General features: G+C 38.7%; 2 protein-coding genes across 4 annotated transcripts in view; both read right to left on the reverse strand.

Annotated features, from left to right (window-relative positions):
• Nucleotides 1–169: 169 nt before the first annotated feature.
• LOC122093321 (galactan beta-1,4-galactosyltransferase GALS3-like) lies at nt 170–4,269 on the reverse strand. Of its 3 annotated transcripts, XM_042663623.1 has the most exons (3): nt 3,664–4,269; nt 1,860–3,286; nt 170–720 (listed from the first exon to the last, which is right to left on the reverse strand). In XM_042663623.1, the coding sequence occupies exons 2-3, from the start codon at nt 3,050–3,052 to the stop codon at nt 375–377; spliced, it is 1,539 nt and encodes a 512-aa protein (XP_042519557.1). In that variant the 5' UTR covers nt 3,053–3,286; nt 3,664–4,269; the 3' UTR covers nt 170–374. The 3 variants fall into 3 exon arrangements, with proteins under 3 accessions (XP_042519557.1, XP_042519558.1, XP_042519556.1); XM_042663624.1 differs by lacking the exon at nt 3,664–4,269 and having other exon boundaries at nt 170–690; nt 1,860–3,376; XM_042663622.1 differs by lacking the exon at nt 3,664–4,269 and having other exon boundaries at nt 1,860–3,373.
• A 1,832-nt stretch (nt 4,270–6,101) lies between these two features.
• The window catches only part of LOC122093720 (nuclear-pore anchor), a 93,775-nt gene continuing 76,654 nt past the window's right edge, over nt 6,102–23,222 (reverse strand). Inside the window, exons 34-49 of the mRNA XM_042664165.1 lie at nt 20,376–20,468; nt 13,754–13,912; nt 13,611–13,664; nt 12,485–12,598; nt 12,273–12,350; nt 11,964–12,113; nt 11,817–11,888; nt 10,419–10,565; nt 10,265–10,321; nt 10,008–10,095; nt 9,844–9,920; nt 9,588–9,716; nt 8,765–8,827; nt 8,070–8,256; nt 6,563–7,956; nt 6,102–6,431 (exon numbers count right to left, since the gene is read on the reverse strand). Of these exons, the coding sequence (XP_042520099.1) occupies nt 6,363–6,431; nt 6,563–7,956; nt 8,070–8,256; nt 8,765–8,827; nt 9,588–9,716; nt 9,844–9,920; nt 10,008–10,095; nt 10,265–10,321; nt 10,419–10,565; nt 11,817–11,888; nt 11,964–12,113; nt 12,273–12,350; nt 12,485–12,598; nt 13,611–13,664; nt 13,754–13,912; nt 20,376–20,468 (2,931 nt within the window). The 3' untranslated portion in view covers nt 6,102–6,362. The remainder of the gene's footprint in view (nt 6,432–6,562; nt 7,957–8,069; nt 8,257–8,764; nt 8,828–9,587; nt 9,717–9,843; nt 9,921–10,007; nt 10,096–10,264; nt 10,322–10,418; nt 10,566–11,816; nt 11,889–11,963; nt 12,114–12,272; nt 12,351–12,484; nt 12,599–13,610; nt 13,665–13,753; nt 13,913–20,375; nt 20,469–23,222) is intronic.

The raw sequence follows: 23,222 nt of genomic DNA on the forward strand, positions 1-23,222 counted from the left end.
GGGGGGGGGGGGGGGGAACTTGTGTTGTAGACTTTAGATATGGACCACGCCACAAAGTTAGGACAGAATGATGGTTCAATTTAGTAATTTATCATTATTATTATTCTTTATATGTACTAAAAGAACAAGAATATTTTCACCTCACATCCCCCTCCCCCAAATTTTCCTAAATCCATAACACCGTATATACAAGAAAGACATAAAGAACCCAAAGAATTTCTTTCTGTTCAACAAGAGAAGAGAAAATATACAAGAGAGACATAAAGAACCCAATGAATTTCTTTCTGTTCAATAAGAGAACAGAAAGAAAGAATTAATATGCTCTAATAATTTTTTAAAGAATAAAAAAGAAGTCAGGAAGAGATAGCCAGCTGTTATTGTCGAGTTCTTTGTAATCTACTCCCAATGATGTTGAACTCAAATCTCTTTACAGAAGAAGCAACTCGTCTCATGGTGGTGTCAAGGACATAGGGGGTATCCTCAAATGTGAGCTCCGTTGTATTAACAAGTTCCCGGCATGGCTCGTGTCGCTCTGCGATGGTGTCATGATAATGGAAGTACTTGATCCGCCGATCCGCCTTATGCAGTGTCTTCCCACCCACATTCTGCGACATATGCACCCCTGTTGCATACACATTGCGCGGTTGCACTGCATACTTCCTGTCCCTCCTTGCTACCCTCTTCACATCCCTGTACACTAGCTTCTCAAACCCCCATTTCCTGTCATATATATATATATATATATAGCAACAGAAATTAGGATATATATATATATATATAATTTGAAGAACAGGCATTGAACACTCAAAACAATGTCACAGACCATCAATTCATCAAAATACACAATTCATCATATGGCACTATGGTATCTAACCGTAACTCATCAAATACATATCAGGTTTTTATAAAATTGACAAACCTACACTTTCCTTTTACTAAATGGCAATTCATGAAGAATCCAAGAGCATTTTCTAATCCTAGATTCTTGTTAAAACATGTTGCAATATATTTTGATCAACAAAACAAGATCATTACCACCAACGCAGGCATGGACATGAAGAAGTTCCAAAACTACGAGTGGAAAAGCATATCCAATACATATACCAACATGGCTATGATCATTCCTTCCAACTTCCAAGAGCAACTAAATAATTCATCAATTAGTTGATTGTTGTCTGAGGATGAACAGTGTAGATTTTCTTCCGGATTTCGTTTTTACAAATTTGCCAAAATAGGGCCCAGCTATTAAAGTGTCCTGTCCTGTCATTATATATGAGAAACAAAGCACATCATCTCATTTCCCACTCACAAGCGTAAACAAGAAGATATTAATCTCAAACCCGACAAAGGAGTCGAATATACACAAACAAAGCGCACACCACTTGATCCAATGCATATAATTTAATTAGTTTGGTACATAAAAACAAACAATAAAGAGAATCAGAACCGACCAGAAAAAGCAAACCGCTATTTCAAAAGCTACCCATGAAAAAGTTTCAACGAATTGCCTTTCCTGGGAGAAAAATGGCATTCAAACAGTTGTCACACATTAGCCATCACTAACCCAAACCCTACTGATAAGAAGGAAGGAAAGTGAAACCCATACAATTGTTCAATTCTAAACTGAAATTATTAAGATTGAGAAAAACTGGTGAAATCTTAAATTTGTTCTGAGAAAAAACTCAAATTTTCGCTATAGCAATTTAGTTCTCTGCTTTCTATGTATTTTATTATAATCTGAAGCACATATGGTTGTAGTTAGTTGAACAATTAAATAAGCTAAGAAAGAAAAAAACAGGGGAAGGGAACAGAGGAAGAGAAGTGTTAAAAATTGACAGTAGACTAGCTAGCTAACCTACCTGTGAGTTTTTCCATTATCCGCGGCGAGACAGAGCTTATTCGACATTGGCATCTGTTCGAAGGTGAACTGCGCATAATCGGAAAGCGAATCAAGAAGCGATTCAATTTTGTTCTTGGGAAGCAGATAGATGTACTCATCGACATCAAAGAAGAACATCCACTTAGCCATGAACTTATAACGATGCAAGCAGTCATTCACCACTAGAAACTGATTGTGATAGTACCCATCAAACCTCTCTTGCTCTTTGATATCCTGCAATGTCACATACCCTTTCTCCATCCACGGCTTCAAAACCTCTAAAATCTCAGGATGAATCCCTCCAGCATCATGAATTACAAAATGGGATTTCTCTCCGAACAGCTTCACATGGTACGCCATCCACTCCCTCATCCTCTGAGGACTCAGATTTCCGTACAAAGGCGACCCACAGTAAAGATAATCGTAGGGAGGCGAAGATGTGAAAATCGAAGTGTTCAAGCTACCCGGAGCTTCTCTCAGCGCTTCGATTTCTTCAGTTGCATTGGAATCTCGATCGCCACCACCATTAGTGGAGGCTATTAGAACCAAACGTCCACCGGAGCCATTGGTGCCGACTGGCTCAGTGAAGGTACAATTGACGACGACGACAGTGTATACGCGGCCGTAGCCCCAATCAGGAAGAATCTTGTAACCGACGGTGGAGATTGTTTTGTTATTGGATCGATCAGAGACCCATCGGCATACGTATTGGGGCTTGCCGTAGACATGGAGGGGCTTAGATGCGAGGCCGACGATAGCGAAGGTATTGAGACCACCCCTGTAAGCACCCATCTGGATGAAGATATAAGCAGCAGCTCCGAATGGCTTGAGAGCTCTCTTGATGATGACTCCATCGATTAACTCATCTTTGATTACTGAGGGTGGAGATAATGGGCTTGGGAGAGGAACAGACGCAGAGGTTGAAGAAGAAGAAGAAGAAGAAGAAGAAGAAGAAGAAGAAGAAGAAGAAGGTGCAGGGGCGAGTGTGGAGGGTGTCGAGAGACATGAGCGGAAATCAGAAGGAGAGAAAGAGGAGAGACGATATGGGATAAGGTGGAGAAGTAGCGCAAGGAAGGAGATGAAGAGTAGAGCAGTGAGTAAGAGTTTGAGCTCTGCTGCACAGTTCCAAACTACGCCAACGGACATCTTCTTCTCTTTCTCGTTCTTCGCCATTGCCTGCCTTTTAAGACAAAAACCCGACGATCACAGAAACAGGATCACTTAGACGAACTTGTTTCTTTTCTTTCTTTCTGCTGTTTTCGTACTGGGGAAGTGGGGATTTTCGGATTTCCGGATTTCCGGATTTCCGGATGTCCTCCTTTGGTTTGGGTCAGAACTTTCCTTCTTTGTTCCCTTCTAGTTTCTCGCTAGAGAGAGAGACGCTCGGGGTCGGGGTGGGCGCGAATACTGAAAACAGAAGAAAAGGTGGCATCATCATAGGTTATCAGGAGCATAAGTAAAGAGCATTGAAGGAAGGCGAAAAGTAAAAAAAAAAAAGGGAAAGGTAGCTCCAGAATGACCACCCTACGGGGAAACCCTTTATCTACTATTAGTTTTATAAGGTTGATACATTTAAAATGTAAATTTATTATTTTAATTTTATTAGTTTCAATTAAATAATTCATAAAGATAAAATAATTTTTTTCTATTAAAAATGTGTCTATAATCCTAATCTATGAAACCACTAAGCATAGAGAAATGATGTGAGCCCTTAAATTGATGGGATCAATTATATCCAAGCAAAATCGACTGAAACCATCCAATTGACGCTCCATAGGGCTAACCTTCTAAGGAGTGAGGACTGAGGACAAAGTACAACCAAATTAAACCATTTCTGAAGTGAACCAAGCTGCGTTTGGAATCTGGATTCCAAACAGGTGCGAAGAGCCGACTGATCATGAGCTTGACTAGTAGGTGAGAGCTCGCTCTATCACGGAAGCAACTGGATCTCAGAAGATGTGTGAGTGTTAGACCCACCTAACATGGAGTCACGGACAATCAATCGATCAAGAATCACTGATCGATCACCTATTGACAAAGCTGATCAGAGCTAGCTCCCTTTAGTATTATAGTTGACGCTATATATAGGCTAGCAGGTAGGTATTTAGACTCATTGATATCATATTTGGTTGTACGTACAGGAGGATAGATCTCTTGGTCCAGTTATAACCCCAATATTAGTCAAAATGAAGCAGGTAGGAAACTTCAACGACTAATACGAAGGCAAGGACCAATGAATCCATAAGATGCCGTGCGTGTGTGCCTTTGATCTTTTATTTTGCAAAAAAAAATATGAGGCCAAGCAGAGAAGAAAATCTTGAAGGGGACAAAACAATAGCATGACTTGGGTAGAAAAGATAGAAGAAGGTAGGTTGATGATGTTGATGATATATCTTCGATTTCCATTTCGATGATCCCAGTCAAGTTCATGTGAGGTCTTCTCATCCACCACGAAAGATTTATAATTAAATAAAGTCTTCCCTCCAAAGCACCACCAAAAAAAGTCGGGAAGAGGAGGAGGAAGAAGAAGACAAAGCTAGAAGCCTTGCTTATTAAGTTTTGCTGAATTTTTTTGAAAAATGCTTGTAAATCTAGACAATATATTCCCTTTGGTTATTAACTTCTCATTTTTGTTTATAAATTTCTCTCTTTCTGCCTCTTTTTACATGTGTCAATTGCAAATTGTCAATTCCTGAATTTCAAGTTGGTCTTAGCTAATTGATAAAAATTTTTTTAAACCTTGAGATTGATTCGCCAAAAGCACAAACATTGGTGCCCAATATTCAGTTTTCAGGGGAGATTTTTCAGCTTCTGATTTGATGGCTGATTGAAATCCTTAAAAAATTTGCAAAGTTATAAAATATAGTATTAAAAAATTGCAAGAAAATAGAAATTTCCATGGATACCTAAAAGTACAAGGACAGATGCCAATGCATAAGAGTATATGTCATTGAATCTAATTATAAAATTAGATATGTGAATCGAAATCATTTTCGAACTACTCATCCTATTGAAAAAAATTCCCCAAAATCATTTTCTAGCTACTCATACTATTGAAAAAATTGCCAAACTATCCTTCCACACCGGCAAATTTCTCTACTCTCTAGGTCTGCCAAAATAATAATAATAAAAAAAAAATTACTTCTTTAATTTTTTTTATTTTTTATTTTTTCACATTTCCTTAAAATACTATTTATTTCCTTTGGTTTTAAGTAAATTCGTAGTACCATAAGACCGCGGTGAATTGAATGACAAGATACTTGTTGAAAACAGAGGAATCGTAATATATATATATATATATTAAGATTATATATATATATATATATTAAGATTATATATATTTTTTCTTGGTACTTCATTTCATAATTGTCTCATGGGAAGTAGTAGAAACTTTTTTTTTTTTTTTTTGGTAAGGGGTAAGTAGTAGAAACTAGAAAGAGGATTCCATATGTTGCTTATCTTCAAGTTGAAGGAAAGGTAGTTAAACTCAAGACAATCTTCGTTGGATCAGTGTAACAAAAGTCAAGTAACATGATAATTTTATACGCGTAACGTATGTAAGGAAATCTTGACAGTTGACAGTTTGACAGAGAGGAGATTCACCGTTCTCACACTGTTGGAACTTGGAAGACGAGGAGGAACTTTCGGCGCCAGCCAATGCAATGCACGTGACATGGAGCCAACGAGAAATTCAAGAGTCCAGTTGAAAGTGGGGTCAATCACTGGCATTGTTTGATTGGACTAGAGAAGCTGTGACGGTTCATTCCTAATACAAAATAACAAGAGTAAAACATGATATGGAGGTACTAGATTATTATTAATGCACCATAATACTCCCCCCAATGGGTGGGCTGTGGCCAAGAGCCTGAAATGGTGCTTCTGGTCGTGGTGCTAGAATAGTTTAGGACTAGAATTCCCAAAATATCATCATCACCCCATATTTCTTCAATCATCCATCCTTTTTCTTTGACTCCCTTCAGCATGTGAAGGATAAACCTTGCGCTGGCTTCAATATGACTTCTTGTCACCACATGATTGGCCATGAAACAAATGCAATTAATTTCATTTAATATGCAAAACGCCCAACTGTACATATTACCCTTACCATCTTTATGAATGGAACAGACTAATATGTATTTGTTATTATTTTCGATTAGGGACCTTTATTATTTTCCATTAGGGAAAGGTCCTAAGTGTGGTTTTCTTGTGCTGGGGCCATTCCTGATGTTTAACTATCAATTTTAAACACTTTTCTACTTTCCCTGCAGGGCAGAAAGGAAATGTAAACCTACCCACAACACAATATTAAGTATTGACCACATCCACTCCAAGTGAAATATCCACAAAAAATGAGGGGGAAAAAAATTAATAATGTGCAGCAATACTAAATGCCCCTACGGTTATATAGCTTTTAGTCCCATCTCAAAAAATTGGCACTAATTAGAGCCCTTCTCAGAAGTGAAACTCATTTGAAGATCAACCTCTACTCCTGCTCACCAGATGCTTGACCACGTCCCCCTCTCGCACTGCGTGCACCCCGACTGCCACGACTCTGGAATCGTAAACACCACAGATACGAGTTTTCAACATTACAAGAAAAATAATGATGATAACAATAATAAAGAACAAAACAACAGCTAACCAACTATCATCAAGAACTAGGTGACAGTTTTTCAAACTCACCCTTAGGGTCATAGCACTTCTCCCGCGTCCTCTACTGGGTGGCGAAGGAGATACCATCCCTAGTTGTCTTACAACTGCCCTTTCTCTAGCTCTCTCGGTCAAGTTTATAGTTCTGTTCTTTGGATCTGCTTTAGCTTCATCAGGTTCTGAAACAGCAGCAGCAGCAATATGTTTTGTTGCAGCGTCTGTTGGAACACTGGACAAAGAACTATCAACAGAACCAGAAGCACCTTTTGAGCTCTGCTCCATCTCACTGATTTCATGGTCATTACTAGGCTTATCTGGACCATGATCATTCGTGGACTTATCTGAAGCTTGATCATTACTAGACTTGTCTGAAGCCTGATCGTTATTAGACTTGTCTGAACCTTCGGCAGTCTCTTCCATTAGATCAACACCACCTCCTTCATTCTTCTCATCATTTAACACCTCAACAGATGTCATCTCAACTGCATCAACTCCTGCTGAAACACTAGCTTCCTCATCAATGCCAATGGTAGGAGTGATGGGAACTGCAGTTTCAGGACCTTCACCTGGTTCTGGTGGTTCTGGGCTGTTTACCATGACCATCATATCCCCTTCTACTGAAGGTGGTTCCACATCAGGCACCAACTCTCCCTCCTCTTTCTCACTTTCAACTTCCATCATGGACTGCTGGGGATCAGGCCCTTCGCCATCCTTTGGCTGCCCATCGTTAAACACCTCATCTGTCTCCCTTGCATTATCCAAGTTCTCTTCTGCAACAATATTGGAGTCAATCAGTGCTTCAACTTGGTTTGTGACATCAAATTGTGGTTCCCTCGGCTCCTCAGAATGCTCCTTTGTTTCATCTGCTGCCTCAACATCCTTTTCGGTATCAATTGCCTCTTCATTTGTAGTATGAGGGCTGGCAGCATCAAATGATTCCTCCACAGCACTTACCGTATGAAGATCCTCACTAGGAACAGAAATTTGTCCACCAGCACCTTCCTGAGGAGAGTCTGAACCTCTGGACTTCTTCAGCATCTGTGCTTGCAAATCAGAGCCAGTCTCTTGCTGAATCAGTGACTCTTCACGTAATTCAGATGCTGATGAAGAAGCCAAGCGTTTGCGAGTAGCTGGTTGGGCTGGTAAAGCAGAGTCACCTTGAATTTCTGTCTCATGGGCTGGTCCAGGTTTTGTCTCCTCGCTGTTCGAGGGTCCTTCCATCTCTGAAATTTCAACATCAACGGTAGGCTCTTGAGGTCGTCCAAGACGAGGTCGAACCAACTTCCTTCCTATTTTACGTGTTTCAACACTGGGTTTCGGCAAGCTGGTTCTTTTATCTCTCTCATCTGCTGGCTTAGCCCATGAAGAACTTGCTGTGCCTCCCAGTGAAGGTTTTGTAGCTGGGGCTTGAGCACTAATCAGACGACCTACACAACAGAGTGGAAACATGACAACTCAATCTTATCTCAAAAGAAATGTTTTGTTTTTTTCTGTGAAAAAAAATTAAAATAAAAGAAGCAGCAGAGGCAAGGCAGAGGACCAGAAGCCACAGTAGACGATGTATCCACAAGAGAAGAGGTTTCTACAGGAAGAGTACGAGCAGCAAGAGCATCTCCAAAATTTGAATTTGCTGCTTCTTCTGTGTGTTCTACAGCAGTCAAATATGTAGCCATCTGCTCATCTAAGGCACTGTCAGAGGGAAGTGGAGCCCCTGATGCTTCAGTACTCTGGCAGTTAAGAAGGGAAAATAAAAGAGTAAGGAAACAGAAGTAGACTGCTCTATTATGAAGAATCTACAGGAGGAGCAGTTCTACCAATGTCTATTGGGACCAAATAATGGAAAAAAATCTATGTTATTAAATCTAAATATGTGCAAATCACGAGATTAAAGACCAATCCTTGCAAATCACCAATAACGTAAGCAGAAATTGTTTCCAAAGAAAGTGCCATTTTCATTTTTAAAAAGCCAAATCCATAAAAGAAAACTGACTATTGGCAAGCAGTAAGCATATGCAAACAGAAAAACAAATGTAACAGTACAAGCAGAAACAATAAAAGACTGACAGGTTTCAGAAAAACTCCAGAAAACTGCTAGAATAATAATTAATAAATATACTAAACAGAGAATGAATGACAAAACCAGGGGCCAAGCCCTTGCCCTGGGTTCAAAATTCTTAGTTACCGGACGAACAATTTCTGACATTCACGAAAATGGACGTAACAATTTGAAAGTACCTCTGCAAGATGGTCTCTTGCATGTTTGATTTTTTCAACATCTTCAAGCAGCTTCTTTTTCTCCTGAAACAATAATAATAATATGTAAATTGCAACCACGTTAATAAAAATGGCACACATCTAGAGAAGAGATGAAGTAAGACAATGGGATGTTCTCGCCCAAAACATGGCCCAGAGGCATTTCGGTTAGTGGTGCAGTTCCTGACCAGTAGTTTGATTGGTCAGCAAGAAAATGGGATGTTCTTGCCCGAAGAAAAATGCTAATAAGATAAAAATATGCTGGTATCGTTAAATCAGATGATCCGCCAGTGCAACCTTGTTTGACTAGATGGTTCAATGATCCAATTAATGTTCAAAGCACATACCATTCCGCAGTCAAAGTGACCATACTTTTAGGGCCCTGGTTAACTGCTCCAACCAACTAATTCCAGGCCTCAAGAATCCTTAGCCAAGGCCCACACTAGCAAGGTCAGGCTGGGATCTGATAGCACATGCCCATACCATCCGCACTTTTGCTAGGTTGGGCCCGGGTAGGCTGGGCCCCATTTTTGACATATTCCCATGTTGCAGAATACATCGTATTAACCTATGATGCCCGATTTTGATACCCAAAAAAAATGATGCCAATTGTATACAGATATAAGGTCCGGGCGAGGCTCAGCCTGAGGGCTCAACGCTAACTCAGCCACTTCGGGGCTAAATTTCAGATGCATTTCATCAGGCTTAAACTTTATCAAGGAAATAATAGAAATTTTCATTCCTCTATAAAATAGAAATAAATGCATACCAACTAAATATTATGAATGGAATATCTATAAATGACCTGATTAATATTCTGAAGAAGATCATAAATGGTCTTTTCATTCTTTTGACGTTTTGCTTTTTCTTTCTTGTTGTCTTCCCTCTCCTTCCTCAGCTCTTCACGCTCCCTCTCAAGAGTTTTCTCCAGTATCTGAGTGGAAGTAATAGGAGGGGAAGATTATTTGAAACAGAAACGAAAAAGAGGCCAAAAGAACCAACAATCCAACAGAGTCCTATGCTTTTTTTTTCCTTTTTTTTTTCTGGCGGGGGGTGAGAACCTGTATACGGGTATCCTTTTCCTTCTCCTTTTCCTTCATGGCTTTCTCAGTTGTAGCATCCCCTACAGGCCTCTTCCCTGCAGGTATAGTTGAGAAGCATAAATAACCACCAGGCTTGACAGCCAACGTTATTGCTTAGATTTTGATACATGAAAAATGAATACCTTGTCTAGACTCTTCTAACTGTCGGGAAAGAGCCTGTTTCTCTTTGTTGAGCTCGTCCTTTTCTCTTGCCATTGCATCAAACTTTTTCTGTAGCATGAAACAGAATAAGTGCAATCTAAATTGACATTGAATTGAATCTATAAGTGAAGAAAAGATAAATATTGAAGACAAAATCTCAGAGCATCAGAATAATCATGGGACAGAAGTCACAAATAGACTTCCATTTTGTAACGAAGTAAATAGAGAAATTCACAACCTTGTAAAACTGTGTTAATGCCTTCTTCTGCTTGTCCAGCTCCAGTTTGTAAGAACTCTACATGTTATCCAAAATGATATCGCTATCATCCATCTAATACAGAAAATGTGAAGCATGACCATGAGAGAAATCTAAGGGAAAAAATGGGAAGTACCTCAATACCAGCTATCCTCTTCTCCTTTTCAGATAGATCAGACCGGGTGTTTGTAAGCTCTTGCTCCAAGCGTGTTAAGATATCCTGCTTCTCTGAAACTAGCCGTATTGTCTCCTCAACCTCAGCTTCTTTCTCTTGCAATTTTCCCTGGTGCAGAACATATGATCGAATAGAGATAATATAAACTAATTGTACCATTATGTATTAATACATGAGGGATGTGGCAACCAACTAGGAGATCTTTTTAGTGCCTTCCATTTCAGTTCTCAGCCGGAAGTGGTAATTCATGTAAGGAAGACAATAAAAATCGTTTGGTAAGGTTCTACGTAACCCAACCAACCAGAAATGTGGATAGTGTTTTTTCCTTCTTTTTTTAGGGTGTTGTGGGTGCAGCTCGGGAGCTAGAACTTGATGGGTTTGGCAGGAGATGAAGCAGAGAAACTTTCCAAGAAACATAAAGAAGATACAACATCAACCAATCAAACAAAGTTGGATAGGGTCTGATTTGCATACCATTCTAAACAGTACTCTATAACCTGTACAAACACCAGTTTATGCATAAAAACAAGATTTCTTCTGGAAAAATTTTGCGTGATAGAAATATTGAAATCCTGCACTTTTGTCCTCATTGTCAAAGTTTCAATAAGGTTTAGAGACCAAATCTCCATTTCAAATCAAGTCCAGCACCATGGAACATGAGATAAACAGAACTGTTCCTAATCCCAATTTCCTCTACCAAGTAATGAAGCACATAGAATAACTTCCAGAAGAAACAAGTGCAGAAATAGCATTAGAAATGGAGAAATGGTCTTTACATATTTCATCCTGGCATCTGTAACAAGGGATGTGTGAAATAAATGAAGAAAGGAAATAAGAATATTTGAGTGATCTGGAAAGTGTGCCAATCCTACCGAGAAAAAATTTATGCATGATATGCTTTGGACAAATTTTCCTCAATAGTTCCTAGTATATGTAGAGAATTCTTAGTCAACTAGGAAGCATATATTCTAAGAATGGCAATAATGAAAAACCAACATGAACCAGTATACATGTGCTAGGTCCCGGTAATCAAATCCAAGGTATAAATCAAAGCCTAAATAAATTTTAAAAAGAAACAAGCAGTCAAGATTTATTAGATGCACACAAGATTGTTAAGTCCATTAACCTTATCTTGAGCCAGCTTTAGATAATATAAACTAATTAATCAAGATTTATGCACCACGAATGCGACACTTAGCATAGTTGTGAAGGCGTCCAGGCACCTTGTTTGGTGTCTCCTTGCATCCAGGACCCCTCCAATGCCTTAAGACGCCTAGACGCCGTGACAACTATGAAACATAGACAACAATAGCAAAAGATTTTATCCAATTGACAGATAAACAGCAAATATTAGACTACCTGCATCTGGTGGAAAGCATCCTTCATGCGATCATAGTCCTGGACATCAATATTTTTGCATTTCTCAAGTACCTTATCCAAAGAAATTAGATATCAGAATGACGCCTTACAAAATAATAGAGTAAAATGCATTTTCAATATGCTGACCTCTGAAACCCTCTTCTCCAGCTGTTCTTTCTCAATCTTGTGCATTTCAATTTCTTTGTGACAGGCTTCAAGCTCAATCTGTTTTTCCCTCAGGAGAGATTTGATGTGATCAATCTCCACACTAGCCTTTTGAGCTTCTTCACGCAATTTCTGGAGGCAGAAGTACAACTGTCTTTGATAAACAAAGTACCAGACTTTCAAATCTAACTGATTCTTCTTAAAACTGGATTAAAGTACAGTAATAACATAGTTTTAATCTCATAATGAAAAAATCCATCCAAAAGAGAAGAAAATTTCGCCAAGCCAAACCTGGCATTCCTCAAAATTGTGCTTGTTTTCCTCTCGAAGTTGCATATTGCTTTCGCGGAGCAAATTCATTTCTCTGACCTGAAATCCCATGCAAATATGCAATTTTGAGGAAACATAAATTATAAAACAGATCAATATCATATGGATGTTCATAAATGCATATGTATGACACGGAAAAATGGGTTCCAATAAGTAGTAAAATAAAAAGATACCTGAAGCTGCAGTGACTTGAACTCCGCTTCTGTGAACATCAATGTTCTAGAATTGGCGCGCTCTGTATGTAACAATGATTGAGCTCTCTCGGATGCCTTCAAAGCACTATCAAGCTACAGCATAACCAAACAAAAATTGAATCCAATAAAAGTGAGAAGAGTGACAAAAAAAGCCAGCAGAATTGGAGACAAGCATATCTCTTGTGGTCAAGAAAGCTAACAAAAAGAAGAAAAAAAATGCCAATTAGTTAAACCTTATAAGCCACATAATAGATGGGCAAAGAAACCGATCTAAGCACATATCCAAAACTCGCTGTTTTTAAACTCAAGTCCAGAACTCATCAAAGCAACATCGGTAATCTGCTGGGTCAAAAGTTAAACTTCACTTTTCATGGAGAGAAAAATCCAAGTCGGCAGCAGTTCTCCCTTCCTGACAAACCAAACATACCAAACCTTATGCCAAGTACCAACTACTTAGGGGTCCCTAGATGGATCTTGTCCCACCATTCCACTATACATGCTTGGAAGATGAATTGAAGTATTCTGTTTTTTTCTTTTTCTTTGTATCCTTGTCCTTTACCCTTTTCCCCCCATTTCTATGTTCTCACCACTGCCTAGGCGCCATGACATCTATGCTTCTAACCACGATTCCTCTTGGTTGATACTACTCCAGATCGGCCAAGTCTAGGCAAAACAGGGCGTTATCCAGACCTGTTACAACCAAATTGGTCCTGGCTGATCCCAATATGAGACAGATTACACAGTCAATCTGATTCCCACCCCAAAGTCCATCGAGGGAGCACAAGTTCAATATTTTTACCTATCCAACACTAGTACTGGCAATGCCATACCTTTATGCGGCTCAAACAAAGGCAACCAAAAATAAATGGTCGGTCACTTACCAGATAACAACTAATATCCACAAAAATCAGTTATTGTTAATTCAACTATAGAAAATGAGAGTTATATCTTTAAGGGTAGTACGAACAATAATCAAAGCCTTCTCTGATGAATATTGAATTGAATGAAAATCTTGAGCAATAGTGCCACATCTCCACTTACTTCCACAAGGATTAGTAGAACATAACATTGTAATAACAGTAAAGACAGTATTAAGTCAACATACTAGTGACTGCAAGCGAAGCTTTTCCTGCTTTAATAGAGAGATCTCTGTTTCCGCCTGTGAACCATAAAGCATTAGACAGTTCTTACAGAAATAATTGAAGAATAGAAAAGAATGTAAAGGGAGAGGAGGGGAAAGGAACTTACGATCTCCTTCGATCTCCTGAGATAACTAATCACATTTTGTAAGTCACCATCACCCTGTGTATATGGACTTGCACTTCCAGAGGAAATCCCAGCAGAACTGCGGTCCTTCTCAGCCAATTTAATGTGCAAAGCCTCAAGGCGATCATGCAATATCTTGTTCTAAATAGAAGAGATAAATAAAATAATAAATTACTTAAGACTCAACCAAAAGTTTGATGTAATCCACTGGAGTACAGATAATGAATAAACTATATAGCAGAGTGATGGAGGGCCGGTAGGGTAAGGGAATAAATCCCTGCGAAAACTCAAAGTTGCAAGGCAAAGGGAGAAATCATGCTAAGAAAAGAAGGGAGGGGGGGGGGGGGGGGAGAAGAATCGCACACATGCCCGCATGCTTCACAAACACTCAACTCAATTCATCTTTTTCGTTCTCTGATTTGTCCAATGGTTACAACCATTATATAGGAAAAATAAAGACACAAAAAGGAAATCAACTAAAATAGGAAACTACCATAACTAAGCAAACCGACTCTACTAAGACTCTAAATTCTACGTGAACCCAACTTGCCAAAGTAAACTGAAAAAATCAAATAAAAGCCATCTTCCTAAATAAGGTAAATTCCTAAAATCCTACTACACCCAAAACCAATATGGATCTGGTTCATCTCTGTCCGAAAACCCAGATGGGTATGGATCGGTCCATGGGTGTGCATCTGCATCACAGAGAGCCAGTAACATTCAAACTTATCACACTAAACATTGCCTAATGTATGTACGTGATTCCACAAAGCAAGGTGATAAATCACATAGGCCCTATCCACCTAGTCCTCTCCAGGTGTTTGAGATATCACATAAGCAACTATCCGGTCAACTTGGCCCAAGAATGATACAAATAGCTATGCAAACTTGTATATAAACCTTTTCATATGCCTGGTTTATTTTGCAAAACAATTTCAAATGCTTCGCCAAAATTGGCCCCATTGTACAGGCATGATTGCATTGTTGTGATACACCTGGTTTTATTTTGCAAAACAATTTCATACACTTCGCCAAAATCGACCCCATTGTATATGCATAATTGCATTGTTGTGACGGGAACTTGGCTGGCGTGTGCACGGTCCCAAAACAAAACAGAGTATATAAGAAAATTTTACAGTAGTCCTTTAATGTCAAATAAAGATGATTCATTGTCGAATCCATATTTCTGTTTGTCAAACCCCTTGTCTACATTGAAATCATTTTGTTTGACACCCAATGGCTTCAACTTGATGTTGACCATCTTTGATTCGACACTCACTCGACATTATCAAATTTTTTTTTGTTTGTTTGTTTGTTTGTTTGTTTGTGTGTGTCACAACTAAAGGCCCTTTCGGGTCGATGTCTGGGTTTTTAGATTTTGAATAAAACTCTTCCAAAACAACCTTTTGATGAGGTTTTTCACTCCCCAACCAATTATAAATTCCTTGCATGTCATTGAGGTTTTAAACCCTAGGAAAGTCCTTGGGTTCATTACTTCCTCAGTTTTGGTGCCTCTTGCTCCCTTTATTGCCAAGGTAAGTCCCTTTCGATCCTCTTCTGGTCTTCTATAATTTTTGTGGATACTCTCCATTCTCTGCAATATTCTGCCTTCCGTTATTGCCATTCTCTATGTTATATTGTCTTCTATTACTCTGCAATAATAGATAAAGCCCTAAGTTCATGGATGACCTCCATGTTGAGATACATAAAACATGCTTTGGATAACTTAGAACATATCAAATATATGACTTGCGCACACTCAAATGACATAAGAAAATATCTATGCCCTTATAAATTGATAGAAATTTAATGGCTGCTAGCCTGAATGTAGGAGCAGAGAGTTTCTGTAGATACAGTTCGGTATGACTAATTAGGCCGACAGAACCAATTCCAATGGAAGATCATGAATTTTTCGAAACTGTTACAAGGGTCCAGGTACAGCGTACAGGCGTATGTTGAGAAGCCAGATCCTCCTGAATCCTAAAACCATGGATACTGTGGAATGTGTTAATAAATGAGTACAGCGTACCAGTACAAGGACATGACTAAAATGCGTCAAAAAGGTTGTAGTGGATCCTCTTGCATTATGCTTTTCGTCTTTCCACAGAATTGTCCTGCTGTTGCTATTTCTGTTGCAGTTGTTCTTATGTATAACATTTCAATTAGTTATAATGCTTTGGTAAGGGATCCAAGACACCATGCGCAGGAACCCTTTCCTAGGCTACTTTTTGGCATTCTAACCAGTGGATAATTACTACCCTCGATAGACCACATAAAAATTAGCAAACAATCTCAAATGTATTGCACCCCCATGTATGGGGTTTTCCGCTCCTTTTTCCAAACAGTTCCTCTCGTTCAAGCAGCCCCTATGAGAATAGACTAAATCAAAGCACTAATAACAAAAGGAGTTTGATTGAAAATAATAGCTGTCAGAAATTACGAAACCTACTACTCCAATTACATATAATGTTAAAGATGTGAAAAATATTTCTTACCCAGATATTAAACTATAGAGAACATTGTCCTAAAAACTAAAAAATAAATTTCAATATCACTAAAATTTCAATGGATGGGGATGTACAAAGAGAACCTTTGGATGGACACACCTAGTTGTGCTATGTGAAAGGATTATTTGATAAATACAACCATTCGAAACCTAGGGGATGGTCATGGTCTGGATTGGCTTACATGCCAAAATTCAGACTGAATTTCAGTCATATATCCTCCCATTTATTTGGAATGCATTCGTGGTCCAATCACTGGTGTACACACTCTTGGTAGTCTTGTGCACAAAATTAGAGCTCCATCCAACTTGCCACGTGACAGAAGTCACAGAACTAGGAGGACAAGACATGCCCATCTACAACAAACGGACCCAGTTTCTGACAAAGGATTAAATATAAACCAAGTTATATTTATGGGGATTCTAAGTCAGCTAAAGATGAGGATTCAAGAAATCCATTTAGAAAAGCAGAATCACAGGAATAGAACCCAACCAGAAATAAGGAGAAACTCAATTCCAAAATAAATACAGGTCTGATTGGCCAGAAATTCTGGTCAAGTGGCGGAACAGTTAAGGAGAACAAACTCATAAAGTTTGCAAACAATCCAACCCAAATTCTGAAACATTGAAGTATCCTTCGATAGGTAGGAAACTGGAAACCCACAAAAGAGAATTCAATGCAGGCTTTTTTTGGGTCTCAGAACAGAATCTAATATAAGGGTCTGATTTAATTAAAAAGCAGTAATATGGAACCATAGACTGACATAAATTAGGTTTAGGACTTAAAACTGATAACCAGATAGAAACTGAAGAGGAATGGAGTAGAGAAACAACTAACAGAACAATAACTAAAAAAAGATAAAGGAATCAAGAAAATAAAGAAAATAACATCCGCAAGTTGGAGAAGACCTGTTTGACCGAAGAAAGAAAGATATGCAGCTCGGGAATCCCATCTGAATCAACCTGGAATTCCATCAAGGCCTCCTCGAATCACGACTCACCAGGTTTAGACCAAATCACCATAGCGGAGAGAATTACGAATCTCACAGAACAAAAAGGCCATAGCCAATAATCTCTTCATCAAATTGTATGGACAGCTGTCAAGCCATTACATATTTATAAAAAGCACCTAAGGACTTTAATCCTGATTGGTTCAGGATTAAAGTAACAAAAATCATAAACTGAAAGGGAAACTACAGCAAACGACCAGTCTATTTGGGTGCCCTAATATGACCATAAAACTGAATAAATCAAATAAAAACAGCTTAAAACATGGCTGGACTCAAGAGTCCCTAATCCATCCAACTACTATCGCTTTAATAACCACCCATAAACACACACACACACACACACAAAAAAAAAAAAAAAGGAAGAAGAAGATAAGACTACAATTAAACCCCGTGACTTGACTGGATATAAGATTTCTGGAGTGACCAAGGAATCAGGATATTCTGTAGCCGCAGCCTGTGTAGAAGAGTCCAAACCGAGTTCCATGACTTCTGGTTTCTACAAGTCAGATTGCACCATCCTTGAACCATGATATTGAACCAGACCAACCACAGGTTCTTCTTATCGGGAAGCTGAATTCTGCATCACGTATTTTTTCCTTGTCTAGGCAAATATAGGTTGTAATCATTGAAGAAAATCTGTTCATCATGCTGAGTTTGACTCACCACAAACTCACTGAGTTGACTTCCTGAATCACCGTTTTCTAATTCTAGCCTCAACTCAAAATAAACAACTCCCCAGTCAAAATTTTCAAAAAATTAAAAAAATAAAATAAATCACAGCCCCATTCTCTCATTTTGTAGTTTACAATTAATTAAATTCTAGAAATCTAATACTTTCAAGATTGTGTGGTTAGTTAAGATGTCAAGCACAGGAAAGCATGTAAGTCCACCAATGTGTGGCAATCATTTCAACCTTGAAACTGTAACAGCATATATGATCCTACAGGCTATGCAATAAAACCATGCTGTCAACAAAGACTGCCTTATAAAATTTTTAGGAAGTATGTTTAGCATTAGAAATATGCAACACCTCATGAAAAACAACTTGACCCCGCATAATCAGTGATGGGGTAGCCTTAGGGAAGAGGGCGGAAATCAGAATAGCAAGGGAGAAGAGGGGATCACACAATGAGACATTGCACAAACCCAAGGGAGGGAAAAATCGCATAAAGGGGGGGGGGGGGAATCACACACGGCCCTAAGGCTCTCAAACATTAACTCAATTCATCATTCTCCGAATCTATCCAATTAGCTCCTCTATATAAAGAGGGCAGACTAGCAGTCATAACCTAACTAGTAGTTAGACTCCAAGTGGGATTAGACCTTATATAGTATGAGTTGGACTCCAAATAAGACTAGACTAGAACTCCAACATGGAGTAGGTAACTAACTAATCATTCACCAATAGGGAAACGTAAACTGACTCAAACTGAAATAACAAAGGAAATAGACTCAAAACAGGACTCTAACTAAACTAATGATTAATGAATTAAATCTCATTTTCTTACTTGCTACCCATATTTTAGGTCCATTAAAGTAGTCCATTACAAAGAAAACCCATAGGATCAAGGCCCAACACATACATAACCCAACCCAAGGTTTATTTGTAATAAAATAAGCCCATTAGGTGACTTATCTGCATCAATTCCCCCAATGTTGAGAAAAACTCGTCCTCGAGTTTTGTAAAACAGGAGAATCAACACCCAGTCACCCATCGATCAATATCCATCTTTACTTGTATGAAGTCACCATCAAAACCATGATCGAATGCTATGAAATCCATGACGTGAAGTTCATAGGTGAAGTAGTGACTAGGAAAAATAAAATCGATCAGTTCACTGAAGAGATCAACCGATTTAAATTTTTTCACAAGTTGATCTTCAATTTCCAACGATGTCATCTCATCTTCTGGTTCATCTACCTGTTGTTCAACAGCTAAGATCACATAGTTGAAGGTAGAGTGTGCTAGGGATTTGAAGTCCGTGCAAAGTCGTTGAGCCTCATTGAGCTTCTCTATTATCAATTGCATTTGTTAACGGATATCCAATAAAAGTTCTAGATCCATCAGCCAACTTTGCTTCTCTCTCTCTTTTTTTTTTTTTTTTTTTTTTTTTTTTTTTTTGGAATCGAAGGGAGGGAAAAAGGGAGGGTTTAGGGAATGGGAAAGGGAGAGAAAGGGAGTTGTGTGGAAGATGGAAGGACTACTGTGGGAGGTGAAGGGAGTTGTGTTTCAGTAGAGCAAGGGATCCTTCAACTCTGATACCAATTGATGGGGTAGCCTTAGGGAAGAGGGGGAAAATCAGAATAGCAGAGCAGAGGAGGGGATCACACAATTAGACATTGCACAAACCCAAGGGAGGGAGAAATCGCATAAGGGGAGGGGGAGACAATCACATACGGCCCTAAGGCTCTCAAACATTAACTCAATTCATCATTCTTCAAATCTGTCCAATTAGAGTACATTAGCTCCTCTATATAAAGAGGGTAGACTAGCAGTCATAACCTAGCTAGGAGTTAGACTCCAAGTAGGATTAGACCTTACATAAGAGGAGTTGGACTCCAAATAGGACTAGACTAGAACTCCAACATGGAGTAGGTAACTAACTAGTCATTCAATAATAGGGAAACCTAAATTGACTCAAATTGAAATAACAAAGGAAATAGACTTAAAACATGACTCTAACTAAACTAATGAATTAAATCCCGTTTTTCTACTTTCTACCCAGATTTTAGACCCATTAAAGTGGCCCATTATAAAGAAAACTCATGGAATCAAAGGCCCAACACAAGCATAACCAAACCCAAGGCTTATTTGCAATAAAATAAGCCCATTAAGTGACTTATCTACATCAATCAGGACCAACACTGGGTAATGGATTTTTTTTTTAACCTTGTAAAAAAGCATATGCCAACTTATGAACACAATCCATATGATCTGACACAAACATATACAAACACAAATAAGTACCTCTAGTGTACATATCAACAAATCAAAAGAATAAATCATAGTGGAATTTAGGAGAAAAGGAAAAAAGAGAGTAGATAGAATATCCGAACACAGGGACATCAAATGTAATGAGAAACCACTCACCTGTTCATTAATTTCAGTGTATTTTCTCTCAGCTTCATTCTTTGATTGTTCCAACACTGAATTTTCACTTTCCCATTTTGCCTTCAGTATGTCCTGTGATAAACAAAAACAGCACATCATCATCGTAGCTTATTAGAACTAGAAATTCCATAGGTAAAAGAATAAAATCCAGAGGATTCTTCCACAGCATACAAGGACATACACGACCACAAGCTATCACATATATTATGTTTCAAAGATACAGAAGCAGAAATAAAATGGTAAGAATGTCATTCACACCCAACCAATACATCAAAATTTAATGCCTCTTTCAAGATCTCGTAGAAATTTTTTAACCAATGAATAAATACTGAAGATGATCAGAATTTTAGAGTTGGGTCCTAAACAGGTTGCAAGTTAAATTGTCATCACCACCCCCATTAGTTGCTACTTTATTGTTCAGAAACCTCAATGGCTCTAAAGGTTTATAAAGACCAATAATTTGAACTGGATGCATGATTAGCCTGTCAAACATCTCCAGCTACCAAATGACCTGGACAAGGATTGGACCATACCCTCTCCTAAGAACAGTGGTCAATTCACCCATCCAAATATATGAAAAATGCTGGTAAAAGCACTTAACTGTGGTCAACTGTTCAGATACATTTGTCTTGTCCATCCCTAAAAGTGCTGCTCAAAAAAAAAAAACAAAAAAACAAAAAAAAAAAACAAAAAAAAAAAAAAAAACAAAACAAAAAACAATGGTGGATCAATATCATCTAACAGTAGACCAAATGGAAAGGGGCCCAGACCACTCTACATGTTCTGGGCCACAGCCCAAGATATTCCCATAATCATAGTTTCTACAAAGAATCTAAAGATCACAGATCAGTGCCACAGGATGGATCATTCAAGACCAATACTGACTTTGTTTATTCTGAATTGTCCACTGAATCATTCAGGATCCTTCTCAACTGAAACCGACGCAAATCAGGTTATCTGATACCAATGTTTTAAACTATGGTTTGGACAGACCATCAGACCAGGCAATCAGATCCCGGTCAGACGATTGACCACCAAGCTAGAATGCTTGAATCACTTTTAATAAAAGATAACAGATATGTTCAGCAAACAATCCGATCGGGCAGATGGATCTAGAATCACTATGCCCTAACCATCAGAGAGGCAAATGGATACTGGTCAGAAGTCGGAACATTGGCCACCAGGCCCCGTAATGGTTGCTTAGGTCCCTAGAACAAGAAGGAAAGGTTTGAGGGAAGAAGAAAAGGAGGAAAAAGACTTGGCCATCGAGCTGTTTGACTGTGGACAATGGACCATTTGCATTATCATCACCATAATTGGTGAAAAATGCTGGGACCGTCCCTACTAGCTCAGAAGAGGCTCAACTACTGCTCTCTACCTTGCTTGCCAGGGGAAATAATGCCTCTCATATGGTATAGAGAAATGCTCATGGAACCACCCACAACCTTGACCATCCTTTTAAATGCGTATGAATAAGATCAATACATACGAAAACTCTAGTTAGTACGGCAATAAAACGTTCTCCTGATTCAATATAAAAGCATCAATAGGCAGACAGAATTTTCTATGATCTATTACTGACTTCACCAGTCGGCAGAATGATCTGATCTGTATTCCAGCTTTAGATAAAATGTCTATAATTTAATATAACAATTTTTCTTCCATACAATTGTGTGCACTGGTCAGGAATTTCTTTTTTAGGTAACAGATGAAACCATTATTGATAGAAGCATGAGAGTACAAAGACATAATAAAAAGTACAATGGCACAAGTCCACAACACGCCTAACAATGGAAAGACACTGAAAACTCTAAAAAAAAAGGCAAAATCCAGCTACAATAGATGCAATGAGCTCCCAGAAAGCCAAAGCATTGGTATTGCTTGATCTTCCACAGTTTTGATTATATATATATATATATATATATATATAATTCAATACCAAGGGTTAACAAAGAAAAAGCTACACAGCCACACCAATCGGCCGGGGGGGGGGGAGGGGGGGGCCAAGATGGAGGTGGGAAACCTTGGAGACAGCAATAAGTATGTTCCTTGGGAAATCCCTTACAAGGCGGGTGGCGAGAGCAGAAACTTAGAATTAACATATAAAAAAAAAAAAAAAAAAAAAAAAAAAAAAAAAAGATAGATTTCCAAATCACACACTAACAAAAATAAAAGATGCACTTTCAAATCATGTCAAAGGATCTAGAGTTGGACTTCTATATAAGGAGGTTCCGTTCCGTCCTGTCCAGATGTGATTGATGGAGGCGCAAAAAGCAAGTTACTGGTGGTGTCACGAATAGTACTACCTACGAAAGTCATGTCAACCCAAATCCATTCTCGTATGAGAGGAAGAACAAGCTTTCTAGATGGCAAACAACAGCGAAGAACATGCTTCCAAACAGAAGAGGCGAAGGGTTAGAAGAAAAAAAGATGATTGGCGTCTTCTATCCCATTCCAAACAGAGGCAACAAGTAGGAGGGACTTGGATGTGTTTGTAGATTAAGGAAGACTGGGTGGGGAGACAGCTAGAGAGGGCACAGCAAGCGGTGAAGGAGTGATGATGGATGTGACAATCTTTCACTGTTCTATTTGCTGTTATTTCAAATTTTCATTAGATTAGAGAGATATTTCCTTATCCTATGATATACACAATTTGAATATAATTTTAACTAGGGCGAGAGAACGCTACCCAATAGCCCATGTACAAACCAGTGCCCATGACCAATGGGAGGGCGTGCACGGCACGAGCATCTTCAGCATGGTCTTTTCGCACAGACTGTCTTGGCGCAGGTACACGCTATCGGGTAGCATTCTTTCTTCCTTTAA

This window comes from Macadamia integrifolia, chromosome 11 (genome assembly GCF_013358625.1).
Source record: "Macadamia integrifolia cultivar HAES 741 chromosome 11, SCU_Mint_v3, whole genome shotgun sequence".
NCBI lineage: Eukaryota > Viridiplantae > Streptophyta > Magnoliopsida > Proteales > Proteaceae > Macadamia > Macadamia integrifolia.

Excerpts from the sequence above, each read along its gene's own strand:
- LOC122093321 (XM_042663623.1), bottom strand. The coding sequence starts at position 3,052 with ATGGCGAAGAACGAGAAAGAGAAGAAGATGTCCGTTGGCGTAGTTTGG. Across the intron at positions 721-1,859 it reads GATAATGGAAAAACTCACAG|GAAATGGGGGTTTGAGAAGC; the intron begins GTAGGTTAGCTA and ends TATATATGACAG.